Source organism: Choloepus didactylus, chromosome 6, assembly GCF_015220235.1.
Source record: "Choloepus didactylus isolate mChoDid1 chromosome 6, mChoDid1.pri, whole genome shotgun sequence".
NCBI classification, from domain to species: Eukaryota; Metazoa; Chordata; class Mammalia; order Pilosa; family Megalonychidae; genus Choloepus; species Choloepus didactylus.
In genome coordinates this window covers 36,283,041-36,307,629 of record NC_051312.1, presented here as the reverse complement: position 1 = coordinate 36,307,629, position 24,589 = coordinate 36,283,041, and the positions used below count along the sequence as shown (strand labels likewise).

The 24,589-nt window shown below is 35.9% G+C and overlaps 1 protein-coding gene across 5 annotated transcripts in view; it reads left to right on the top strand.

Annotated features, from left to right (window-relative positions):
* Window positions 1–24,589, top strand: part of TTC17 (tetratricopeptide repeat domain 17) — a 164,500-nt gene that overhangs the window by 71,859 nt on the left and 68,052 nt on the right. For 4 of the 5 annotated variants that reach the window (XR_005217353.1, XM_037838736.1, XM_037838735.1 and 1 more), the window contains 4 exons: window positions 3,075–3,261; window positions 18,445–18,615; window positions 22,358–22,617; window positions 23,082–23,235. Coding sequence is in view for 4 of the 5 variants with exons in the window: in XM_037838736.1 (XP_037694664.1) it covers window positions 3,075–3,261; window positions 18,445–18,615; window positions 22,358–22,617; window positions 23,082–23,235 (772 nt within the window). In the remaining variant the exon portion in view is untranslated. The remainder of the gene's footprint in view (window positions 1–3,074; window positions 3,262–18,444; window positions 18,616–22,357; window positions 22,618–23,081; window positions 23,236–24,589) is intronic. The other variant, XM_037838737.1, reaches the window with a different exon arrangement.

The following is a 24,589-nucleotide window of genomic DNA, read 5'->3' as shown; positions in this document are numbered from 1 at the left end:
GAGTGTAAGCCCTCCCACTTGGTTTTTCTTTTTTAGAGTGTCTTTAGCAATTCGAGGCATCTTCCCTTTCCAAATAAATTTGATAACTCGCTTTTCCAAGTCTGCAAAGTAGGTTGTTGGAATTTTGATTGGGATTGCATTGAATCTGTAGATGAGTTTGGGTAGAATTGACATCTTAATGACATTTAGCCTTCCTATCCATGAACATGGAATATTTTTCCATCTTTTAAGGTCCCCTTCTATTTCTTTTAGTAGAGTTATGTAGTTTTCTTTGTATAGGTCTTTTACATCTTTCGTTAAGTTTATTCCTAGGTACTTGATTTTTTTGGTTGCTATTGAAAATGGTATCTTTTTCTTGAGTGTCTTCAGTTTGTTCATTTCTAGCATATAGAAACATTACTGACTTATGTGCATTAATCTTGTATCTCGCTACTTTGCTAAATTTATTAGCTCTCGTAGCTGTATCGTTGAATTCTCAGGGTTTTCCAGATATAAGGTCATATCATCTGCAAATAATGACAATTTTACTTCTTCCTTTCCAATTTGGATGCCTTTTATTCCTTTGTCTTGCTGGACTGCCCTGGCTAGCACTTCCAGCATACCATTATTCTGGGCAAGGGTATAATTACAACCCTTTGTTTTCCTTATGCAAAATATAAAGACACTTTAGAAATCTTAAGTGTGGGATTTAATTTTGTGTCTGACTGTGAATCTAAATAATACTTTAAATGTAATCTGACAGCTGCTTATTAGGCCTCTTTCGTTTTTAAAGTTTTGTACAAGCTAACTTCGTTTACAATGAGACATTTCTTATGATCTAATAGCCTGAATCAGAGCAAGCAGTTGATTAAACCATAGGGTAGGTATAAGTATATATCATAAGTGTAGAATAAATGGTTTGCACAGAAGCTAATATAAACTGCTAAGCCTAGATGTATTTCAGTTATAAAATGACATAAACTGAATACTTTGGGCTGCTATTAAAAACAGTTTCAACAATTGGAAAATAGAAGATAAAAACTATCATTTGCAATAGCAGCAAGAAAACATCAGATACCTGGGAATAAATCTAAAGGAAGATGTATAATAATTTTGTACTGATTGTAAAACATTGCAGAGAGAAAGACCTAAATAAATGAAAATGTATACCACATTCACAGATTGGAGGATTCAATATTGTTAAGATGTAAGTTCTCGTCAAATTGATTTAGAGATACTCAAAGCAGTCTCAAACACCCAGAAATTGCGTGTGTATGTATGTGTAAGTTGATAGGGTGGTTCTAAAAATGTACATAGAATTGTACCTAAAATAGCCACACCCCTGCACAAATGGAGAGAGAGAGAGAGAGACACACAGAGAGAGAGAGAGAGAGAGAGAGAAAGAAAAGGAAAAGGGAGAAATGGAGGGGAGAAAGAGTTGAAAGACTTATATTACCAGATTTCAAGACTTGCTATGATTAAGTGAGTCGAGTATTGGCACAAGGGTACTCAAATAGATCGATGGAACAGAATAGAGAATTTAGAACTAGACCCCTCCAATTTATAATAAACGCACACCTCTAGTTCAGTGGGGGGAAACTTTTTTTTCTGTTTTTTCAATAAGTAGTAATGGAGTAATTGGATATCTTTATGGAAAAAGAAATGAACCTTGACTCTTACCTCATGCCATATACGAAATTAATTCAAGATGTATCGTACTGAAATGTAAAAGGAAAAACAATAAAGCTTCTTGATGAAAACATAAGAGAAAGTCTTCATGATCTTACAGTAAGCAAAGATTTAAAAAAGTATTAACTGTAAAAGAAAAAAAAAGGATAAATCGAGCGTCATTAAAATTGAGAATTTTCTATTTATCAGAAGATATCAAGAGGGTAAAAAGACAAACCACAGACTTGGAAATGCTATTTACAATAAACATTTCCAACAAAGAACTCATATCCAGTATATATAAGGATCTCCTTCAAATTGATAAGAGAAAGACAACACAGGTTTTTTTTTAATTGGGGGGAAACAGACACTTCAGAATGGAAGCTATCCAGATGGCGAATAAGCACATGAAAAAATGCTCAACATCAATACTCATCAGGGAAATGCAAAATAACCCACACTGAGATGCTCCTTCATCCCTCTAAAATGGCTAAAATGTAAAAAAAAAATAACTGACAGACGAAGTTAATGAATTCTCACACTCGCTGGTGGAAGTGTAAATTTGTACTTCTGATTTGGAAAATGATTTGTCCTTACCTACTAAAACTAAATCATGTGCCTGCCTACAACCCACTACTAAGTATGTAGCCAAGGAAAATGAGTACCTATGTCCATTAAAAGTCACTTAGAAGAATGTTCATAGCACCTTTATTCATAGTAGCCAAAACCTGGAAGCAACCCGAATGCCTCTTGATAGGGGAATGAGCAGACCGTGATATAGTTGCACAATGGAACATTACACATCACTTAAAAGAAGAATGAACTACTGATACACATAAAAATATGGATAAATCTTAAAAATTAGTTTGAGTGAAAGAAGCCACAAAAGGGTATATAGTGTATGTACACATAAAGGAACATGTTTTTTAATTCCATTTATATGATGTTCAAGAACAGGCAAAACTTTTTCTATGGTGACAGAAATCACAACAGTCATTATTTCTGGGGTTGGGGTCAAGTTGTCCAGGGGGAATCTTCCAGGAGGGTTTAGAAACATTCTAAATGTTTTATTTCTTGAGCTAAGTGGTAGTTGCATGGATATATGTATATATAAATAATAATAAAATAAAAATTAAGCTATATACTTAGGACTAGTATATTTTATACAGTTTATGTATTTTATATCTTAGTAATAAGATGAAAAAAGTTACATATGTTTATAGGTAGTATTGACTGATGTGAATAAAATGGACATTTACCCATAAACCATTATGGGGTAACCTGAAAAAAAGCCAAAAGATACATACAGTAGGGATTTTGTAACTCTCAGAAAATACTAATTTACTAACATTTTGCTGCTTTTGTTGTTTTTTGTTTGTTTGTTTTTGTTTTTTATTTATGTATTTTTTTTCCTTTTTTCATTGCAGCCCCTGACCTTTTTGAGCCTGGGAAATGCGTACCTTGCTCTGAAGAATATCACTGGAGCTCTTGAGGCTTTTAGACAGGCTTTGAAATTAACTAGCAAATGCCCAGAGTGTGAAAACAGCCTGAAATTGATCCGCTGTATGCAGTTTTATCCTTTTCTATACAACATCACCTCATCTGTTTGCAGTGGTAAGCAGCTATTAAATGCTGGCAAAATAATGAACTCAACCAGAGTTCCAATGACCCTGATCAATAGAACATAGAAAATGGCTTTCTCATTTTCCCAAGGATTTTTTTTACATAACTAACATAATTCTAGATGCGTAGGAGAGAAGTTAATTCATTACTTAAAATAGATGCCTTAAGGATGCCTTAAGGCTTAATTCTCTCCCAGAAGCTTGGTTGAAAAAAAAATGACTAGAGTATGTTCAACTGGAATTGATAGACCATGAGATTTTTTTTTCCTCTCCCCCAAATGTCTGGTGTTTTCTCAGGAATGATATTCATGGCAAAGGATATTTTTTCTGTCTATGAAATCAAACTGTGTAATGAGATCTGAAGCAGCTCTACATAGTCACTGAAATACAGCTCCTTACCTTTCAACAAAGGTGGTCCAGGCCTTCACTGTACCTTTAAAATAGTCACCTGACTATTTTCATTGGTATGTCTTCCTTCTTCCACTTCTTCTCACAGCCATGGACACATATACATGTGCATTAAATGTATTCACCTGGGTAGAAAAATATTTAATTTGATTTAGTATAGAAACTATTAATTTATCAATTAGAACCATCTTTCTAAGAGTCCCAGAATGTTTGGTTATTTACTTAACTTTTAATACTAGAAAAAAAAATCATTATTTTGACTCCCTGCCTCAAATTATGAGGTACAGTTTGCATATGTGTGGATCCTTAGGACTCAGCCATTGTGTAGCACACAGTGGGTTCTCCATTAATGTTCGAATTAGAGTGCAATATTCAAGCAAAAGGCCATCAGTCCAGATCCTCACTTTGCATGTTTAAAAAAACCAAGGCCCACTTGGTCAGCTGTCTTGTCTAAGACATCAGTGATTACTAGTAGATTTGGTACCTGAAACTGGTTAGGATTTTAATGGAATGACAGGCAGTCGTGTTTGTAGTTTTAAATATCAGGGACCAGTTTTTGTTTTGGTTTTGTTTTTTTTTTACTGAGAAACCAAAATCTTCCAGCAGTACAACTCCATAATTCATTTGTGATCAGTATGGAACACAATCTGAACTAGAGTTCTTGCATGAATGCTGAAGACCTAAGACAATATTGTAGCAAGATGATTAGTGCTTGCGTCATACAGTTTCATGTTTAAGCCCCAGCTTGCTATTACTTTCTGTCTGATTCCAATAAAGGAGCATAAGTGCCCTCATCTATAAAATGGAAGCCAGTCATACCTATCTCATACACCTGTTAGGAGGATTAAATGAGATACCTCTTACATAGCAGGTGTTGAATCCAAATACTTAGAACTTTAAAGGTGCAAATTATAGGTCTTTATCCTCTTACTTAATCTTAGAAAAATATGTTGTAGTCTTTTAGATTTAGTATATTACCTAAGAACAGAATTTCACTTTTTTCAATGAGCTGCTTATATTAATAGAATCTCTTATTTTCTTCATTTACTATCATTTCCCTCACCACTTTTGGCATTTGTTTCTCTTGTCGGCAAGGAAGGCTCTGTATGTACATGCTGACCCTTTTCTAAAAAGTCCTTTTTCTTAGCATTAGATTCACATGCTTTTGCTTAGTATTTCAGTTTCTTAACATTTTTTCTTACTTTATGTAATTCCTGTCAAGAGAGGAAACTCATTGTGTTGTACTTTTTCCCCAGAATGACACTTCAACTAGCCTAGGAAACTAGTAACTTGGAACAGAGAAGAGTTGTAGTATCTGTTCCTCCAGATTACCTCCAGAATATGATTGGATCTGATGCAATAGCAGTGAAAGAAAATAATTTAACTTGGGGATAGGGAATACTTTTTTTAGGTCTTTCAGAGAGAGCTCATCAGTTTCACAAATGATGAAAAACTTTTAGCTGATTTTATATATGGTATATTGTAATTAACTTTTTTACTAATTAAGTTTGCAGCTGTTTGTCAGATTTGCTAAGGTCACTGGAAGAAGTTACTACACTAATATAACTCAAATTGTTCTTGTATGAATTAGAAAAGAATCCAACCTCTGCCAACCCCTACATAACTACTGATATCCCCTAACAGAAATGTATGCTATAGCATTTTCTAGTTTTAAGAACTCATTAATAGTATTTAACTAATTTTAATATTGAATTTTTCTTTGACAATGATTTTGCATCACTTGTTTCCACAGTAATCCTATCCATTCATCACAGTTTCCTTGCTGAGTTCCAGCTTTGAAAAGCTGAAACATAGAAAGAAGCAAAATACTTGTATAGAAACCACAGAGTTCTCTTTTGAAATATAAACAGTTGCATCTACTCCATTATCTTGAGCTTTACTAAACAGTTCGTGAAAAAGAAGACAAACCTCTCAACAATGATTAATATTTTGGTCCCTTCATTTAAATCAGATGTTTCTGTTTGACTTTTCTTTTTTTTATTTTTGCAGTCTTGAAATAAGCTTAATGTCAACTTCATAGTCTGACATATTATCTGTCTAAAGTTTTTATTATGATAAAATTTTAAGAGCTTGACAAAGCTTGTTGATTCTTTTTCCATATAATAAAGAAACTCATATTGCAATTGGTTTTTCTTAAACGGGAATTTAAGCTGTTCCTTCATCCATCCCTTTCCCAGCCTAAACAATTGTGTTATAAAAGTCTGTTTGAAAAACAGTAAGAACAACAAAAAAAAGTCTGTTTGAAAAGTTATCAGTTTAACAGCTTTTCACAAAAGCTTTTTACGATCAAATATAATTAAGTATTCTTAGAAAATATTTTAGATATAATTTTCTGACCACTATTGTTAATCTTCCACAAATTGTTTTCTATAAATATCCACATTTAGTAACTATTTTTATAGCAACTGTAATATGGTATAATGACTTGGGTAGTACCAGCTTAATGGTAAAATTGTGGGCAGTGTCAAGTATTTTATTGCCTTTCATATATAATCATGGGAGTTTTCAGATGAATTTTTAGTTTATGTTTCTTGGAATGCCTGCACAAGTAATATATTCTAATTATCTTTGAATACTGATTTGTTCAACTTAAAAATACATAATCACTATGTTTACAAACTTTTCCTACTGGTAAAGACTTTATAGCTAAACATGTCGATTACCGTACAATTATGTGATAGTTTTCCCAAACATTTATTAACCTAGAAATCATTTTATTGACTGCCCTTTGTTAGGTGCATATACAGCAACTGGTTATCATCATCATCATCTCTCTCTCTCTCTCTCTCTCTCTCTCTCTCTCTCCCTCCCTCCCTCACTCCCTCCTTTTAAGTAGCATTTAATCAATCCTCTTTTATAGGTAGTTTGATATCACCATCACAATTTCAAGGATGCTGTTAAGGAACCTTCTAGATTGGGTTTTTAATTACCCACTGTCCAGTTGATTATAAAAGAAAAGTCAGTGCTTCCAGCTTTTAGTAAACATTTTATTTTTGGCCATTTTGAAATGTACACTGTATTACTGCATTTAGAGGCTTGTTATTTTACAATTTGACTTAACTTAAATAGAACTGAATTGGTCATTTTAATAATCTCATTCTCCAGTGACTTGACCCTTTTAAAAGTAAAACGGAATCGGTTTTAAAAAAACTTATAATGCCCTTGAGTATAAGCTATTTGTCAAAGGCTTTGAACTGCTCAACACTAAAAAAATGACCTTTTTTTTAAATTGGAAAAAAATAAATGTGTCAGAGAATGAAACTTCATGAAGCAATGATAATTAGCTTCTCTCATGACCAAAAAAAGTGGAAAATAATTTTTCATAATAAATAAGCAGAATGATTATTCAGTCTGTAGGGAAGTCCAGAAATACACAGATAAGGCAATACAGTGTGATAGTAGATTTTCCAAGCATTTATTTTCCAAAAATATTTGCAAAATACTTTCATCCTTTGGCTTGACTATTTTGCAAATTAAAAAATTACATCTAGCCAAGATATTTTCTACAACTTAAGCAATCTAGATTGCTCTGTTATTATATCTCTGATATGCATTGTTTTACTTCATTTTTACCATTCTTCATTCAGGTTTTTTTTTTTTTTTTTTTTGTATTAGAAAACATAAGTCCAATGATAGGTTATATTTATTAAACTTCATTTACTAAGATGTTTATATGGATGCCACAAACAATAGCATTGATGTTTACTGAATATAATTATACATTAATCCTAGGATTTCTAAACCCTGGTCTTTTCTAGTCCTTTTTTTTTTATTAGAGCAGTTGTAGGTTTACAGGAAAATCTTGCAGAAAGTATAGTGTTACCCTTGTCTTTTCTTAATTCACTGAAACACTTGCCCACTTAAAAATATTGGCCCAGATCTTCAAAAATTCTGAATAAATTTAAAATTCGTAAATGTTAGGAATAAATGCCTAGGCTTTAATGTCTATATATTTAGAAATTTATACAATTTTCTTTATAATATGTGATTGAAAGCTTTTACCAGTAAAGAAAAAATGGGAGAATTTTCAAATCATGTATATGAACTTTAATAACTATTCCACTGTGCAAATGACTTACCCTGTGTTGCCTTCACAATGTTTCTATATTTATAAGATCATTTATGTAAATCATATTTTCTATTATAACTTGTTTCATTGCCTGTGGCTTTAGTCTGTTCTTCACCCTAAATTTCTGTGAATTTATAACTTGCTGCTAAAGCAATTATACATCTAGTTCAGATTTTGAAAAAAAAAAAAAACCTGTATTTTGCTGCCCTCTTGTGGACTATCCAGCATATACTACCTGCAGTTAAGGACCTTTGCTTCACTGCATTCTTCGTAAGAATTAGTGAAGTTATGTGCTTTTAAAAAAAGAGGGGGGGAGCACTGTCTGAAAGACCCAGTTTTAATAGCATTAGTATTATGGTACCAGTTATCTTATCTCCAGTTACTTCTGTAAGAAGAATTAAAACTTTGGTTAATTTACTGCAAGTTTCAAAATCCCAGACATATTCAGCAACAAAGCCAAATGTGACTCTGTATAAGTTTCTAGATTTTTATATTTCTTCACTTAAAAGTGTTTTGATTATTTGATTCACAAATAATTACTTGACAAGTAGCTATGTGATACGATAAGAAAAATCCCAATTTTATGAATCTAGAAGCAAAGGTTGTGATTTACTCAAGCCACAGAGTCAGTGGAAGAGTCAAGACCAATATCTGAGTCTTCTGCCTTCCAATTCCAGTGTGGTTCCCACGCCTAGTACTCTCAACAAATCATATACTCTCTCACTGCCCTGACTGAAAAATTCATATTTTAAATTGTTGGGAAATTTTATGAAAGTGGTATAATCACTGCATTTTTTGTATCTTCCCTCAAAAAAGATATATCCCTTACTAAATCTAAACTAGACCATGGGGCAGTCAGAGTGAACCCTAAAAACACACCAATTTAGCATGTCATCTTAATCTCTTCTGAAATTTACATCATTAGATTGCCACATAGCCTTGGATTTTACACAGAAGATCTGGTAGCCATACTTGTAGCTCAGTAATATTTATCTTTTGGGGTTCCCAACATTTCGTTTTCATGAACACAGTGGTTACTTAGCTACCTGTGGTTTTCATAAGAACTTAGAACAATATATACAACATTCAACTAATATTTACCTACTATGTGCCAGGCACTGTTCTAGGAATTGGAATCCAAGCACATAAAAGCTCTAGCTCTTAGGAACTACATTCTAGTAGAGAGAGACAAAAAGTAGATAATAAACGTAATAAATATGCTATTTAGTATGTTATAAGTGCTATGGGGAAAAACAGAACAGGGGGATTCAAGTGAAATCTAAATGAGGTTGTCAGGGTAGTTGCCATTGAGAGGGTGACATGTGAGCAAAGACTTGAAAGAGGTGAGGGATTGAACCATGTGAGCATACAGCATAAGAGCATTTCAAGCAAAGAGACTAGTCATTGCAAAGGCTCATGCAAGTAATAGCAAGAAGGCCAGTGTGGTTGCAGTAGAGTTAGAGACGTGAATGGGGAGAGGAGTGAGCCATACCTTCAGTGCCTTGCAGACCATTCTAATAATTTGGGCTTTTATTCTAAGAAAAAGGTATATGATTTGGAGGGTTTTGAGCAGAAGAGTAAAATGATCTGATCTGCATTTTAATAGGGTTCTTCTGACTATTCTGTTCAGAATAAATTGAAGTGGGGTAAGGGCTGAATCACGGAGACCTATTAGGCAGCTGTTGCAAAAATACAGGTGAAAGATAATATTGGCTTGGGCCAGTGGAGTGGGAGGGGAAGGTGAGAAGTGATATATTTAGGATGTATTTTGAAAGTAAAGCTGACAAGACACTGCTAGAGAAGATGTAGGCAATGAAAAACAGGTCAAGGGTGACTCCTGGGGCCTGAGCAACCTAAATAAATAGTGGTGCTATTTAATGAGATAGTAAAGTCTGAGGAAGGAGTAGGTTTAGGGAGAAAAACAAGTTTGGTTTTGGACATGTAGGTTTGGGTTGCCTATTAATGTTCAAATGGAGATGTTGGTAGGTGGGTAGATATATGAGTGTCATGATGGTCAGGGAAGAGGCCCAGGCTAGAGATAATAATTTGTGAGTCTTGGGTATATGAATGGTTTTTAAAATCATGGGCCTGGGTAAATTTACCTCAATAATTAGTGTAAGAAGGAAAGCAGGTCAAGAATTAGTCACTAGGGCATGCCAGCCAACATGTAGAAGTCTGAAAGAGAAAGAACAGTAAAGGAGTAGCTAGTGAGGTGGTAGGAAAACCAGAAGGTAATTAAGAGATTGCTGAGAGCAGTCACCTCATTATTGCTGCATCACATGAATGTGTGCTGAGAGGTTGAGTTGGATGAGAACAAGAAAAAATCATTTGATTCAGTATCATGGAGGTTCTTGGTAATCTTTTAAAGCTTATGTGAATTGGATTGTGGCGGAGATAAGGGAAGAGGAGATGGTACCAAATGAACTTAGGTGTAGGTAGATATGCTCAAGTCAAAATGCTTATCTTATCCCACACCCCTAAAGTGGGGTCTGCAGGCAGGGAATTAGGAAGCGTTGTTGAAATCCATAAGACCCTGCTCAAAACTTTCTTTGGTAGGTGGACTTTTCGGTGGGTTTTTCTAACCTTAGTTTAAGTATCATACCTACCACCCATACCAATGAAAGGGATTTCCTAGCTCTTGCTCTTAGTGCTTTTATCTAAGTCCTATGAGATATTACTCAGCTCAAACGCTGATCAATTATGAAACAACTAGGACCTTGAGTTCTCATTTAAAGATGCCGTCCATATAATAAACTTAATCTGAGAAGTAGAAAAGACCAAGTAGACTTTAAAAGTTTATTAGCCTTGGCTTCATAGTATATCCTTGCCCTGGGGCAGGGGTGGGGGCAGGAAAGGCAAGACTGGTATGCCCAACAGGTGCTTCTGAGGACATCCCTCTCTCTACCCCTGTCTCTGTGCCTCCTTTTGTAACTTGAGGAAAATGACCAGAGTTAAGATCTATTGGTTTGCCTACTAAACTTCTTTCATCAGTATCAGCAGGTGACCCCCCACTTGCAGCAGGAGAAAGGACAGGCAAATGGTAAACCCCAGAGGTTGTGGGTAGTTAGGAAGCCTAAGCATCCTTCCCCAATCGGTTTGTAGTCTTATTGTAAGTATTAAGAATTGAATGAAACGTATTCACAGGAAGAGTTGGTGGGTGAATCAAATATAGATGTCCCTAATTAGTGCAGAATTTGAGTTCACTGACCACATAATTTTAATATCATTCTGCCTTTTGTAAAGTCAGTGGAAATTGTACTAAACCTTGGTGCATGGTGATGCTATCATAAATAGACTATTTTCTTTATTACATACATCTTGCTTTCCTGGTCCCATGTGTTTGTTCATGTTGTTTTCTCCAGCTCTTCCCCTTGACTCCTCCTCCTGTACACACACACATACACACACACACGCAGACAGAGAAATCGTAATCTCACCCATTCTTCAAGACACACTTTGCCGTATGCTGTCCCTGATCCCTTAACTATAAATAATGTAACCTGTAACTGTTCACTTGACCTGTGCCTCTCCTTCAACTCCTATGACTTGGCCATTATAGTTATTTTTGTATGTGATATAACTCTCTTTCTATACTTCTCTAGCTCTTGAGAACAGGGACCAATTCTTTTTCTTTTTCATACCCCGTACATACACACCCTCCCCCCAATATTTAGCAGATAGAATGTACTTAAATGGCAGATTGGCTGGTGATATTTTGAATTTGTACTACTCAGAATACCTAGTAATAAAGAGTTATTAACCCAGAATGCTTTATGTGTATCTATCACTCAATATACATAGATAATAGATAGAGATCTTTTTAAGATCTGCAACTCCCACCTTAGGAGGGAAAAGAGGAAAGGAATGGTATTCTCATTTGTCCTCCAGAAAATGACACATCTAATAGATACCCTGTATTTTCCCACCTCTATAGGTCCCACTCTTTTTAATGAAAGTTAAAAACAAATGTCTTTTTGACCCTTATTGAAAGCTAACATCTGTGGTTAAATCAGCAAGTCTGAGAAAATCTGATTGTTGGAATTGCTTTCCAAGCCTTCTTGCTTGAAGCAAAATTTCTCTAGGCTGAAGTAAGGCAGAGATTTAAATTAAACAAACAAACAAAAAACAATTTCCTTTCTTTTTTCAATATATATTGCTTCAGTGTGGAAAAATGTCTCTATAGAAACCTCCAATGAATGTTTACATTCCCTTGTTTAGAGATCTGATCTGATCTTTTCATATTTCTAGAGGAAGTTATAGCTGCTAGGAGCTTGGATTCCATCACTAGAGTAGTTTGTTTCGCAGCCTGCATGTCATGGTGTCTATGTTTCGGCTGGTACTTAGTTTGCTTCCTGGGCTTTGGTCACTTACGAGAAGGCCACATGGGAAACAAAGAAGCCAGATTTCCAGCCAGTTCTCCTTTCTCTGCTCTGAAAGGAGGCAAGGTATGTAGGTCTAAAAAACCCGGTTCAGCTCTGAATTCTTGGACAAAGCACATTTTCCAACTGTATGTGAAAAGTGTTCACCAGGATAGAATTCAACTCCAGAATATGTAACAAAATGGAAACATGCATGCTTTTCTTTTTTCTTTCTTTTTTTAAAAACTTTCTTCTGGCTCATCTCACCTCACCAGGAAAGAATGCTAGTGTAATCCTGAGATTGCTGATTCCACATCTTTAATATAGCCTATTTTATCTGGCATTGCACTTTTAAGGTCAGTCAGAACATAACATTACTTTAAATTTTCCTGCAAAGAATTTTATTCAGCAGTAATTGCTGAGTGAGAACAGGTCTTTGGAGCCATTATTTTTATTGAAATGATTTCTTTTGTCTTTCCCAGGAAGAGGACAGTCCAGAGAAAAAGAGGTGCAGCATCTGCATTTGTCTCAGGTGCAGTCATCAGCAACCTAGGTTTCCACCCTAAATCAGGGAGTTCTGTATGCTTATGGTTAGCAGTGGTTTCATTAATGGTGTTTGACAAGAATCCTTTTATTAAGTAGTACAGTAGTTCATCTCTCCATTTCAGATAACGAGCAGAGAAATAAATTGATTTGCCCAGATTCATATGGTAAGGCTGACGCTAAGTCAGGATTTGAATTCATACCATAGAATGTTCCTCTTGGTTACGAGGTCTGCTGGTCTCTGTCACAGTCTCTTGGGGTGGAAATCATAAAGGTATCTGTTCCCAGTAATACCTCTTTATTTCTCAATAGCTGTACCTCCTCACGTGCTATAAAAGTTCTTTTGAATTAGAAAATTGCTCCAAATAAAGTTCTCCTTGGTGCTATACCTATTACTCTGGGTGGTACCAAAGCCCTACATGCCACCCGCAGTTAATGTTTCCTGGTAGTATTTTAATGTAACTTTTCACAACAGTGGTGAGCAACTTTGAAAGATATACTTTTGTTCACTTTATGATTTATTTTACTGTATTTTCTAAAAACAGATTATTTTACTAGAGAAATAATTGTTATGAAATAATGTTATGAGATAGCTTAAATTATAATAAAATGGAACATTCGCAGTGTGTTTCTATGTTACCTAATTATTTACCAAAAAAAAATGATTTTAGGCTGCCTAATTTGAGTACAAAAAGCTCCTTATGTCTAAGAAGTTTTATCTGTATTTTCCACTCAGATACCTTATATTTAGTTGAATATATCAGAATGCTTCCTATAAGCTAACTTTTCTAAAAGGCAAAAGAAAGGAGACTTTAGAGTGTAGTATATGCCTGTTAAAGCAAGGAGAGTGGTAACATCTTTAGAATATTCCACGAAGACCACTTTTCTAACATGTTACTTTGCTTTCAGCAACATCAAATTCAAATTCTAGCTCCCATTACAACTCAGTTTAATTATTGCTTATGTCTTAGAAATTCATTATATAATAGATAGTGCTTAGGAGTGTTATATTTATTTGTGGTATGGAAAAGAAGTATGTTGTGGGGAGAGCTTTGAGGGGAGGACTGGAGCAAGAGTAACAACCTTGAGGGAGTTGTTGAGCAGCAAAGAAGTAAGGGTTGATTTAACCTAACTTAATGTCTATAGTCTATTTTCATATTGTAAGGCTGTGAATTCACACTGCGTACTAAAAAAAAATGTCCTTTAGAGAGCACAGAGCAGACTGTCAGGCTGATATCTAAATCTACTAAATATCTTCAAATTCAGATATGCTGAGCAGTTTAATCTGAATTAATTGCTGGCATCTTCTGAAAAACATAGTAATGTACCCTAGGCTGACTCCAGCATCCCCTACATACATACACACAGAAAGTAGAAATTAAGCAGATAACCCGATAACTTCTAAAAGCCAACTGATCGTACTAGTGATCCTAAGTAGGCTGTAGCTAAAAGGCCTTGTTAAAAGAGACTGTGCTGGGATGACTTCTTACTCCCTTGCAATTTTTCAGGGAGACAACAATAATAGCAGCTTACCATGTACTAGGCAGTAGTCTACTTCTTTACATTTAATTCTCAGCAACCCAATGAAATGGATACTATGATTAAACTTGCTTGGCAAATGATAAATCTGATATGCAAAGAGATTAAAAATAACTTACCCCAATTTACACAACTAGAAAGTGGTAGAAACAGGATTTGAACTCACTCAGTGTAGCCCTAGAGTCTATGCTCTAAGTCACTCTTTTAGCTCCTGTGCTAAAAGAACTAAATGATCCCGTCCTTGAAGAGTTACTTGACCCTTGCAAAGTTCTGATGTCTTTCATTCATTAGTGGCATTTCTTTATCATAATTATTCCTAAAGGATCTTCAGGTACCCGATCAGCAACTGCTTCCCAACTTAGAAGATTCAGAAGGTAAAATCTCTTTTTAACAGAAAAATGGTCACCCAATCTAGTTATGAAGTGGAAAATGTTCGTCTAGGACCTTTGTAAACAGAATTAATGTGATTTGGTAGATTTCCCTAACTATGGTATGGATAAGAGTTCCTAAGAAATTAGTTTACTCTGCAAAAGTGAAATTTTTTCTTCAGAGGATAAATTGGGCCTTTATCCCTCAGGAAACTTATGTTTTGACAAAATATATTAAATATTTAGTTGTTTTCCAGAATACCCTTGTGGCATAGGTTAATGTTAATGACCCCATTTATGCAGGAGACACTCTAAGCACAGAAGAGTATGTTGATGTGCCTAAAATCTCATAACAGTTCCAGAATCAGAAATACCCTCCTTGGAGTTTTATGCTTAGTTTGGTATTGACTTGTAGTCTCTTACTTCTAAGAAAAACCAAACTCGGGATTTGAAATAGATGCTAAATGCTTTGCAAGCAAGTACAGAGTATTAAACACAGAAAAATATTCCCACTTTCATCCAGGACCTTATTATCTAAAGTGTTTTATTTAAATCATGTAGTTCCTACAAATATATATATATATATATATATATATATATATATATATATATATATATATATATCTTTCAAGGTTAGTTGAAGCCATAGAATCCCCTTGTTTCTGCATCCGCAAAAAAATAAGTCACATGCATGGAAGATGACTTGTTACTTTTCAAATGTCTTTCAATTTTTCTTTCTCCAACATTTCCTTGTTTCTTTAATGAGATCAGCATTGCTACCTCTTCTGAGAAGACAGGTAATATGTATCCATGTAATTTTTTTTTTAGTTCCCCTTTGAACTGAAGCAGACAGCCCGAAGAATAGAAACTGGTTGCTTCTGAAGTGCTTCAGTTCTCCCTCAGACAAAAGGAAAGGAGGAGTTAAAGAATTAGGCAATTTGACTTTCTGTTATTAGCTTAGCTATTTATGTAAAGCATGCCAGTACTCTAAACCAGTCTGTTTTTAACAGTCAGGACAAGAAAGTTAACATTAAGAGTTCTCATCTTAAAGCATGTATTTATTTTTGATCATTTGATGTTGTCTACTTCCTGGATATTCAGTAATTTCCAAGAAATATCTGAACGTTAAACCTCTCGTCCTTCCTTTCATTCTTCCAGTTTGCCTCTCTGTTCCCCTATTCTGCTCTCCCCCTGAGAGATACTGACCCCAGTTTCCTCAATTGAAGGGCAAAACATTCTTACAATGTGCTTCAAGAAGATGTCTAAGTTTGGTGTCATGCAAGAGGACTAATTTTAGTTCAGTGTCTGATGCACATCGTATCTTATAAATTATAAAGCATTTTTCCTATTGCAGAGATTTAAAAAGATGAAACCAATTACATTTTTATAGTGGAAAAGGGTAGGCGAGAAAAAGATGCAAAGGTAGATTGGAGAAGGAAGTCAACTGCAGAAAACACAGCTAGACTTTGACTGGGTTTCAATGTGAAAGGTTTGTTCTTCACTTTTGTGATGTTGTTTTACTTAACCTGCATCAAGGTGAAAACGCTTAAGGGATGAATTCACGAAAGCCCATGCAGAGAACATTCACTAGGGATAAAAATATATTTTTAAATTATCAGCAACGTCATCATTATTTCCTCTCTGCTTTTAATAGTCATGCTTATTTATATCCCAATTAAGAATTGCCTCTGAGTAGTGTGATGTTCTTCCTAGTAAATTATAGTCAATTGGGTGTGCAAAGTGTTTGTTGTCATTGCTCTGTTTTATTTTAATGCTCTAAGGCTTAGTTCTCCAGCACTTACCTGCACATACCAGATGGTGAAGAGAGATGTGGAGGTAAATGGGTAACCTTTGAACTATAACAGGAGACTCTGAAAGAAAGAAAGAAAGAAAATACCATTGCTAATGGCTTCCTTCCCATTACCCTCCCATGGGCACATATGCATTCACACACACCCCTTCTCTCTATTAAATCTTACTTCCCATTGCCTCCTAGACAAAAATGAGAATTCCTGTTCCTTTGTTCCCCCCTGCCTAGAATGCTGCCCTCTCCATCCACTTTTTCTACTGAAATAGTGGCAGTGACTTTCGGAAAGCAAAGAAGCTTTGAAATAAGGTAGACCCGGATTCAAATCCCAGATCTACCACTTTACTATGTAACCATAGGCAAATTACTTCATTTCACTGAGGACCAGCTTCCTCATCTATAAAATGAAGATTAATAATACTTCACAAGATTTTTATGAGGACCAGGTCGAAGATATAAAGCACTCAACAAATACTGGTTCCCTTTCTTGTGGTTACCCCTTTTGTAAGTCCTACCTGTTCTTCAAAACTCATGTTCTGCATACTCAAGTTTACTCTCCGAAGCATTTATTTGACACAGTATGCTACCTCATTATTGTTTGTTGACTTGTATTTACTTGTCTCCCCAAATTGCTTATAAATTTCTTGTGAGCTGGAGCTCTTGAAACACAAACTCCTCAGTTTCTTACTTAGCCTTCTTGAACCTAGTAGCGTCAGATGTGTGATAGTGTAGAACTAGAAAGTGGAAAGTAAATCCCTATGCATGGGGTAGATCCCCTTACTTTAAACTCAGTACATTTAGAAAAGGTTTTGAGTCCATTACATTGTCTTGGCCCAATAAGGGAAGTGGCCTGAAAAGTGAATCTTAAATTATGGAAGAGTATGAGTGAAATCTAAAAGAGAGCCATCAAATCCAGAAAGAGACTTCTTACACTTCCATTGCTTCAGAGAGAGCTTGATTGTGTATTTATCTCTTTGAGACAGCAGTCCCTACCAAATAAACTTCCAGAGCATGTTGGAACTTTCTGATGAGGGAGGGCAGTTACTTATACTCTCTTAACCAAAGAATTGTCCTCTAGTAGGAAGTTGCATCCTTCCTATGGGCATGCACTTCAGCGACAATGCACTTGGAATATAACGGAGGAAGAGAACAACCTGTTCAGCCAGCCAGATGAGCTGCAACTAATCATTGACAGTCAAAAGAGTGACAGATGTCATACTAGGTCTCTCTCACATCAGACACAACAATCTAGTGATGTATTTCCCTACCCAGAGAATAACCACCAGGTGGAACTCTCACGAGAGTCAACAACTCTTTATCACACGATCCCAAAGAGGGTCAGAAACCTATAACTCACTGATAAAATTGTAGTAGAGGTCAGTCTCACTATTCGTAATCTGAAAGTATGAAAGAGTGCTACATACAAGATTTGACATTTTCTGCTTAGGTGAGTCTTCATCCATATGACCAGAACTTGTTTTCCAAAAGAAGAACAGGCATCTGTGATATTTCAGTTTTAAATATGGACTCCTCTCTACCACTCTCACCCCCCCTTTAATTCTTTGGTTTTTAATTTTTTATAATCCCATACTTTTTTGGTATATCTTTCATTTTAAACTGTGATGCAAGAATGTTACATTTCTCTGCTATAATTCATCTATCTCAGACTCATTCAGCACCTATCTGTCCTTTCTACCTTTGAAAGGCAAATAGAAGGAAAATTCTTTTTGATAATATTTTAATTTTCAAGGAAATATTTCTGGCTGCTCATTATGAATGGAACAAGGTCTTGCTACTTGATTTTTGTTGTCAGATTTTTTTTCCCCAAATTCTTGTTTCTTACAGTAGCCTAGCAGGTGAAACTTGAACTTCTGTGGAAAAGCTAAAATCACAATAATTATCTGGCTTTGGGTTCTCTAGCTCACTGATTTTTGTGTGTTCTGCTAGAGAAAACTGACATTGTCATCTTTTCTGTTCTTCTTAATATTTTGGGACCTTGAGCTATGGGACTACACAGGAGATATGTTTCTAATGTACTATATCTGTGTCTCTTGTCATTGAGGTAATTGTCATGAGAAAACCCTGGACAACAACCATGACAAACAGAAATATTTTGACAACCCACAGTCACTGGATGCTGTTGAAGAAGAGCCCCCTGAGAGAGGAGCAGAGGAGGACCCTGCACACTCTGTTGAGAGTTCAGGGAGGGACTCAGATGCCCTTAGACTTGAAAGTAAGTTGACTTGGCCTGAACTGGGCTTCTGGGAAAAAATCAGTTCTCAAACTTTAAGCTTAGGCTTTTCTTTACTTGCAAGAGTTTGTTTCCTTCTTTTAGCTATCACTCATTATATTGTAGAATCATGCAGGTTACCCTCAGATGGTGAGGCAGAAGACAAGCTGTATTGAGAAAATGCTTTTCACACATCTTTTTTCTCTGCCTTAGTGTCTTATTTTACTGGAACAAATTTGATTCATTTATGTACTAGTCCTCTTAATATCACTTGTCTATTAAGTTATTGAAAAAAGGAAGATAAATTTTATTTACATGAACCCAGTAAAATTTGGAGATTTAGAATAAATTATATTTTGTGACCACATTTTGAGCTGTACTATACTGGGTAGTTCTTGTTAACATCAGTCAATTCATAATTGCCAAAATAATGACTTCTTTTTACTACACATCCTACTTAACCACTTTTCTGCATTTGGAACTATGGACAACTACCTACTTCTTGAAACTCTCCTCCTCCTTTTGGCCTCTGGTAAATCATTTACTTTTGGCTGTCTTCCTATCCTTAGACCAACTTTTCCAATTTCTTTCATTTATTCTTTGTTCTGTCCCTCATTTGTTGGATTCCCCAGGGTCTAACCTTGGTCTTCTTTTCATATCCCTCTCTGTGTTATCTCTTGGTGATCCAGCTACCTTTGAGTATACCAGTGACTCCAAATCTATATTTTCAGCCAAAACATTCTCTACAACTCCACATTTTATTTTCACTCGTCTAATGGACTCTTTATCTGGATGTGCCACGGGCACTTCAAATTTAATATATCTAGAATTGAGCTTGTCCTCACTTCTGCTCTGTTTCCTGAACTGTTTCTAATTCCTATGCTCCTGATCTCTGTTAATGGTACCACAACTCATCCAGGCACCCCTGTATTCAGTCAGTCCCTGAGACCTGTTGAATCCATCATCTCTTCCTCTATTCCTGCTGCCACTCCTGAATTGAGACTTTGTACATTTCTACCTGGACCATTGCAGTAGCCTCATTAATTGGATTCCCTATATCTAATCTTTTACTCCATTCTGTGGTATGCGCGCACACGTGTGTGTGTAGGATAGGGGAAAGAGAAAATATATATAATTGGTACAAAATTTTAAAAACGGAAGCAAATTATCAGTTTCTTGGGTATCCTTCAAAGGGATCTAATCAGGTAAGTTGCCTATGTTTGAAATTTTCAATGACTCTGTATCATCCATAGGAAAAGTCCAAATATCTTAGGGTGGGATATGAGGCAGTTTGGCCCCTGACTCCCTCTCCAACTGTACCACCTACAAGTACAGCAGGAAGTGCTGTTTTGAGCTTCTGTGCTTTTAACTCAATGAAAGCCCTTTTCTCTCTAAGAACTTTTTAATAATGATGTATCACTATCTGATAAGGGCACAGGGAAGCATTAACCTTTAGGAACTTTTTGCAGCTAAACAACGTGAATGCTTTTCAAATACCAGTAGTAACTGAAAGGATGTAAGCCCTATAACCACAGCATTCAAATGCAGCTCAAATAGTGCACTGGGGAAGTAGTTATCTGCAGTTTCCCTTTGGTCAAAAAGCCACTTTTCTTTAAGCCTGTGTACTTGGCTGGGACCAAATTTATCAAAAACCCTTTCCTGTCTCAGGACCTGGTACAAAGAATCCCTTGGTAGCCATAGGAGAAGAAAAGAGGAAGCTAAAATAAGATGATAAATTCTGTTGCTAACTCAGATACTGGGCAATTCTTCTAATTAAGTTGCTCTTTGGAGCCCTGATAACAACCCTGTCCAGCAGCTTTTCTGGGTTGGCTACTAAGAAATTTTTAGATCAGATTAAGGAACAGTTACTCTCTGCCAGAAGCTATGCTAAAAGTTGCTTACCATTCAGCTGGGTCAGTAATACATTAACAAATGACAAGGTAAACATTAGCATTTAAAAAGGCTTTATCACTAACAGAGCAAGGCAGAGGCAGGAGCAAGAGATCTACAAGAACCTCACAAACCAAGTTATTCCTGAGTTCCAGTAATTCATTCTGCAGCTGTTTTGTGACTGCTGTGTGCCAGTACAGTGCTAACTAGGCATTAGGAGTGTGGAAGCAAGCAAGACGAAAACTAAAAATTAGAATTCTTTGCTAACCCTACCATATATACTACTGCCCACATAATTTAGGCAAATAAGCCAACCACCTACTTTTGTCTGAATATCCTAAAGAAAAAGCTTTTGCAAACCCCTAGTTTACTTTGTGCTCGTTTCATAACTTTATAATTTAAAAGGCGGTAGAAACTAGCACATTGAATCAGAAAATCTAAGAGGAAGTTACTTGAAAAGATGTACCTTTTGCTTCACTTGTTAACAAATAGAAGAGCCATCTAGCTTATTCCGGAAAGAACAACACTTAGAGATTTCTAGTAGCACTCCCAGCCTAGCAACAGACCTTCCCACTTCCTGGAATAAAAAGTGGGATGGGGGATGGAGGGGCCACCACAGCAAGAGCGGTGCTGTTCACCTCCTGCAAGCAGGGCTCAGAGTGTTGTTTTCAGGTAAGTGGCTGAAACATGAAAGCCAGCCACTTTTCTCCACCCCAAGCCTCCTCAGAAACATTTCTAAGATGGATTGCTCACTATGACCATACATCTAGGCAAAATGGATATAAGAATCCTGACCTTGGCCTTATTAATACCGTGTTCTAAATCACTGAACAAGCGGGAGTTATATACAGCTGAAGGTTATTGCACTGGGATACTGTAGACTGGCATTTTGTAAGCAAGTGACCCAGAGCTCTCAGACTGTCTATAACAAAATAACATTTTGTTGTCTTTTTTTGTACCCCATCTATTTCCAAAAAGGATTGGAGATGCCTTCCATGGAACTCTCATATGGGATTCAATAACTAAATCAAAATAAACAACAAAAGTTAAATAGAAAAGAATAAAAGAAAGGAAAGCATTCTACTAAGAAACAGGCTAATTTTATTTTGATCTTCCTAGTTTTCTAAGCATAGAGGGGAACTTGGAGCATTGTGTAGCCTACAGTGTCTGATAAATGAGGCATATTGACTTCTTAGGAGAGAGAATTTTTCTAGTCCATGCACTGAGGTGTCCATGAGAGTCTTTACAAATAAAAGATTTGAACATAACAAATGATATCTTGGTAACCATTTTAGGAAAAAATTATACTAGTTATTGTTACTTCTTATTTCAACCATTAGTGAAAATTGGAGCCTTCATGTGAAATTGGGTAATCTTCCACTAAACAAATCATTGTTCAGTTAAGGCAATTAAGCAGGTTATATGGTCTGGAAACGCAGCTGTGATATTTCATATGATATTTGAATAAAACTTGAAGAATCCCAAGTATTAAATAAATAATACACCGTGATAAGCTCATTTTTGCTGCCTATAAGCCTAGCATCTAGAGCAAGTGGGTCTTCTTTCAAAACAGTACACAACATGGCTGTCCTCACGCTCAGTACCGACATGACCTATGACTGCCTGCCACTAGCTGTTGCCACTGTTTTCAGCTAGGCTTTTGGCAAAAGCTAAATGACAAAGATGGTATTTTTTTATGAATTTTGAAGATACTGAATGGTATTTTTATGAAGGTGGGTATAAAAGTGCCTCTAAGAGCAAAAACTTTGCTCAGAAGGTTGGAGTCACTCAAGTCCTTGAATGAGTTCTATGTAACTATGTAACTTTTAAAAACATGCTGGCCCTTGAATTTCAGGTACAGTGGTTGAGGAAAGCAATGGTTCTGATGAGATGGAGAATTCAGATGAAACAAAGATGTCAGAAGACATACTGGCTTTGGTGGATGAATTTCAACAGGCATGGCCTCTGGAAAGCTTCGGGGGAGCCCTGGAGATGAAAGGGCGGCGTCTGGACTTGCAGGGAATACGGGTACTGAAAAAAGGTCCCCAAGATGGAGTGGCCAGAAGCTCTTGCTATGGAGACTGTAGAAGTGAAGATGATGAAGCAACAGAATGGGTAAGACTTTGCTAACTCAGTCCTGACCAAATTGTAGAACAGGTCTTTGAGGAGTTCCTAGTTTGCAAAGTGTGAGGTTTCTGTGGAGTGTGTGGCACTACTTTACTCCACACTCCTGTAACAGCCTTCCCATTGCACTGTAGGAAGCCTTTTGTATTGCTTATGTATTGCTAGCTCTTCTGGGAGGCAGAAGATGGGATGGATGTGAAGTCACACTCAAGGCCTGCAGACTTGTAAGTACCCAGTGCAGCATCTTAATTTTCAGTTTCCTCCATACAGTCTTCCAGGCAAGATTATTTTTGTTCATTCACTAAACAGTTTCCATTTAGACCTTTAAGAATTAAATAGAAGAAAAGAACTTTACTCTAGCACAAGATTGGTTTATTCTTAAAGCCACCATTATCCCCAGGGAGAAAGATTTTATAATTGGTCTCATTTGTTTCTAAAATGTTTCCCTTTCCCAGATCACATTCCAAGTCAAACGTGTAAAGAAACCCAAAGGAGATCAAAAGAAAACTCCTGGGAAAAAGACAGAATCAAATCAAGCAGAAAATGCACATCGTTACCAAGCAAACCTTGAAATCACTGGCCCAAAGGTGGCATCTCCTGGGCCACAAGGTAAATTTGGATGTTAAATATGTCAGTTTCTTCCTTCAGATTTCACTCCTTATTTCTCACAAAGAAGTGTTCATGACTTGAGATAGTTCAGATGAGAAGGGCTAAATGAACAAGAAAGCAGTTTACCATTAACTCTTTGGCTTATATTCTTATCACGAGCTTGAATATGTTTTCAGTTCTTAACTTGACAGTCCAGTGTAATCTATAAAAGTGTAAGTTTGAGACAGATTGCCTGGATTCCAACACCATTTCTGCCATTTACCTCCCTGTGCCTCATTTTCCTTTCTATACGGGGGTAATAATAGCACCTACCTCATAGGGTGATTGTGAGGATCATATGCGTTTATACATAAAAAGTGCTTAAAATGCACTGGGCACATAATGCTCAATACATTTTAGCTCTTATTAACAACATGTTTGTGTGTCAGATATCTCTTTAAGCATCAAATGAATGCTTTGGAAGTTCTCCCGGAAAACAAAATGCATATATGTCAAACTTTGGCATGTACTTTCAGGAGTTCATAGTTTCCCTGAAGCCCGTGTCTGGATTCCAGGTTAAGGGCCAAGAGTGTACTTGACTTTCTTTTCCAGGAATTAAGTAGTAGTGATACAATTCCTTTTTAAAAAAATCACCTCCTTTTTAAAAAAGAAATTTTCATTGCCTTAGACTTTGAACATTAAAGGTAACTTCATTTAATTGTGTCTTGTTTTATATGGTATGAAGTACATACCAAGCCTGAAAGGCACATAATCAGATATTAAGAATGGGGACAGCTTGACTAAGTCCTAGAATGAACTATGATTTATGAAAAATATTAAGGACACCAAAAAGGACATTTTGTCATGTTTAAAGTGAAAAGTAAACACCTCTACTGTTGAAAGTAGTTAGCATGTATTAACAGGTTACAGAAGAAAGACCTAATTTCTCCATTAGGCCTGTTTTTTGTATCAAGGAAAAAGATATTCAAACTGTAAAACATCACTATAGAAATGAAAATTCCAAAGAATTAAATAGTAAATGTAATACAATCATAAAAGAAGAAAATTTAGATGAATGTTTATATATTCTTAAGATGGAGAAGGACTTTCTAAGGCAAGAGAGAAAGAGAGAAAGGATGAAAGAGAGAGATCTATAGATTTAACCACCACATGCCCAAAAAAATTATGGCACCAGAAAACATGATAAAGGACTGAGACAAAGTATTTCCAAAATATATGATAAGCAAATGGTATCAACAGCCATCATTTAAGGAGCACCTATAAATAAGTATGAAAACAGCATTTCAGTAAAAAAATGTATGAAGTACAGAGGCAATGCACCAAATACACATACATACACACACACACACACACA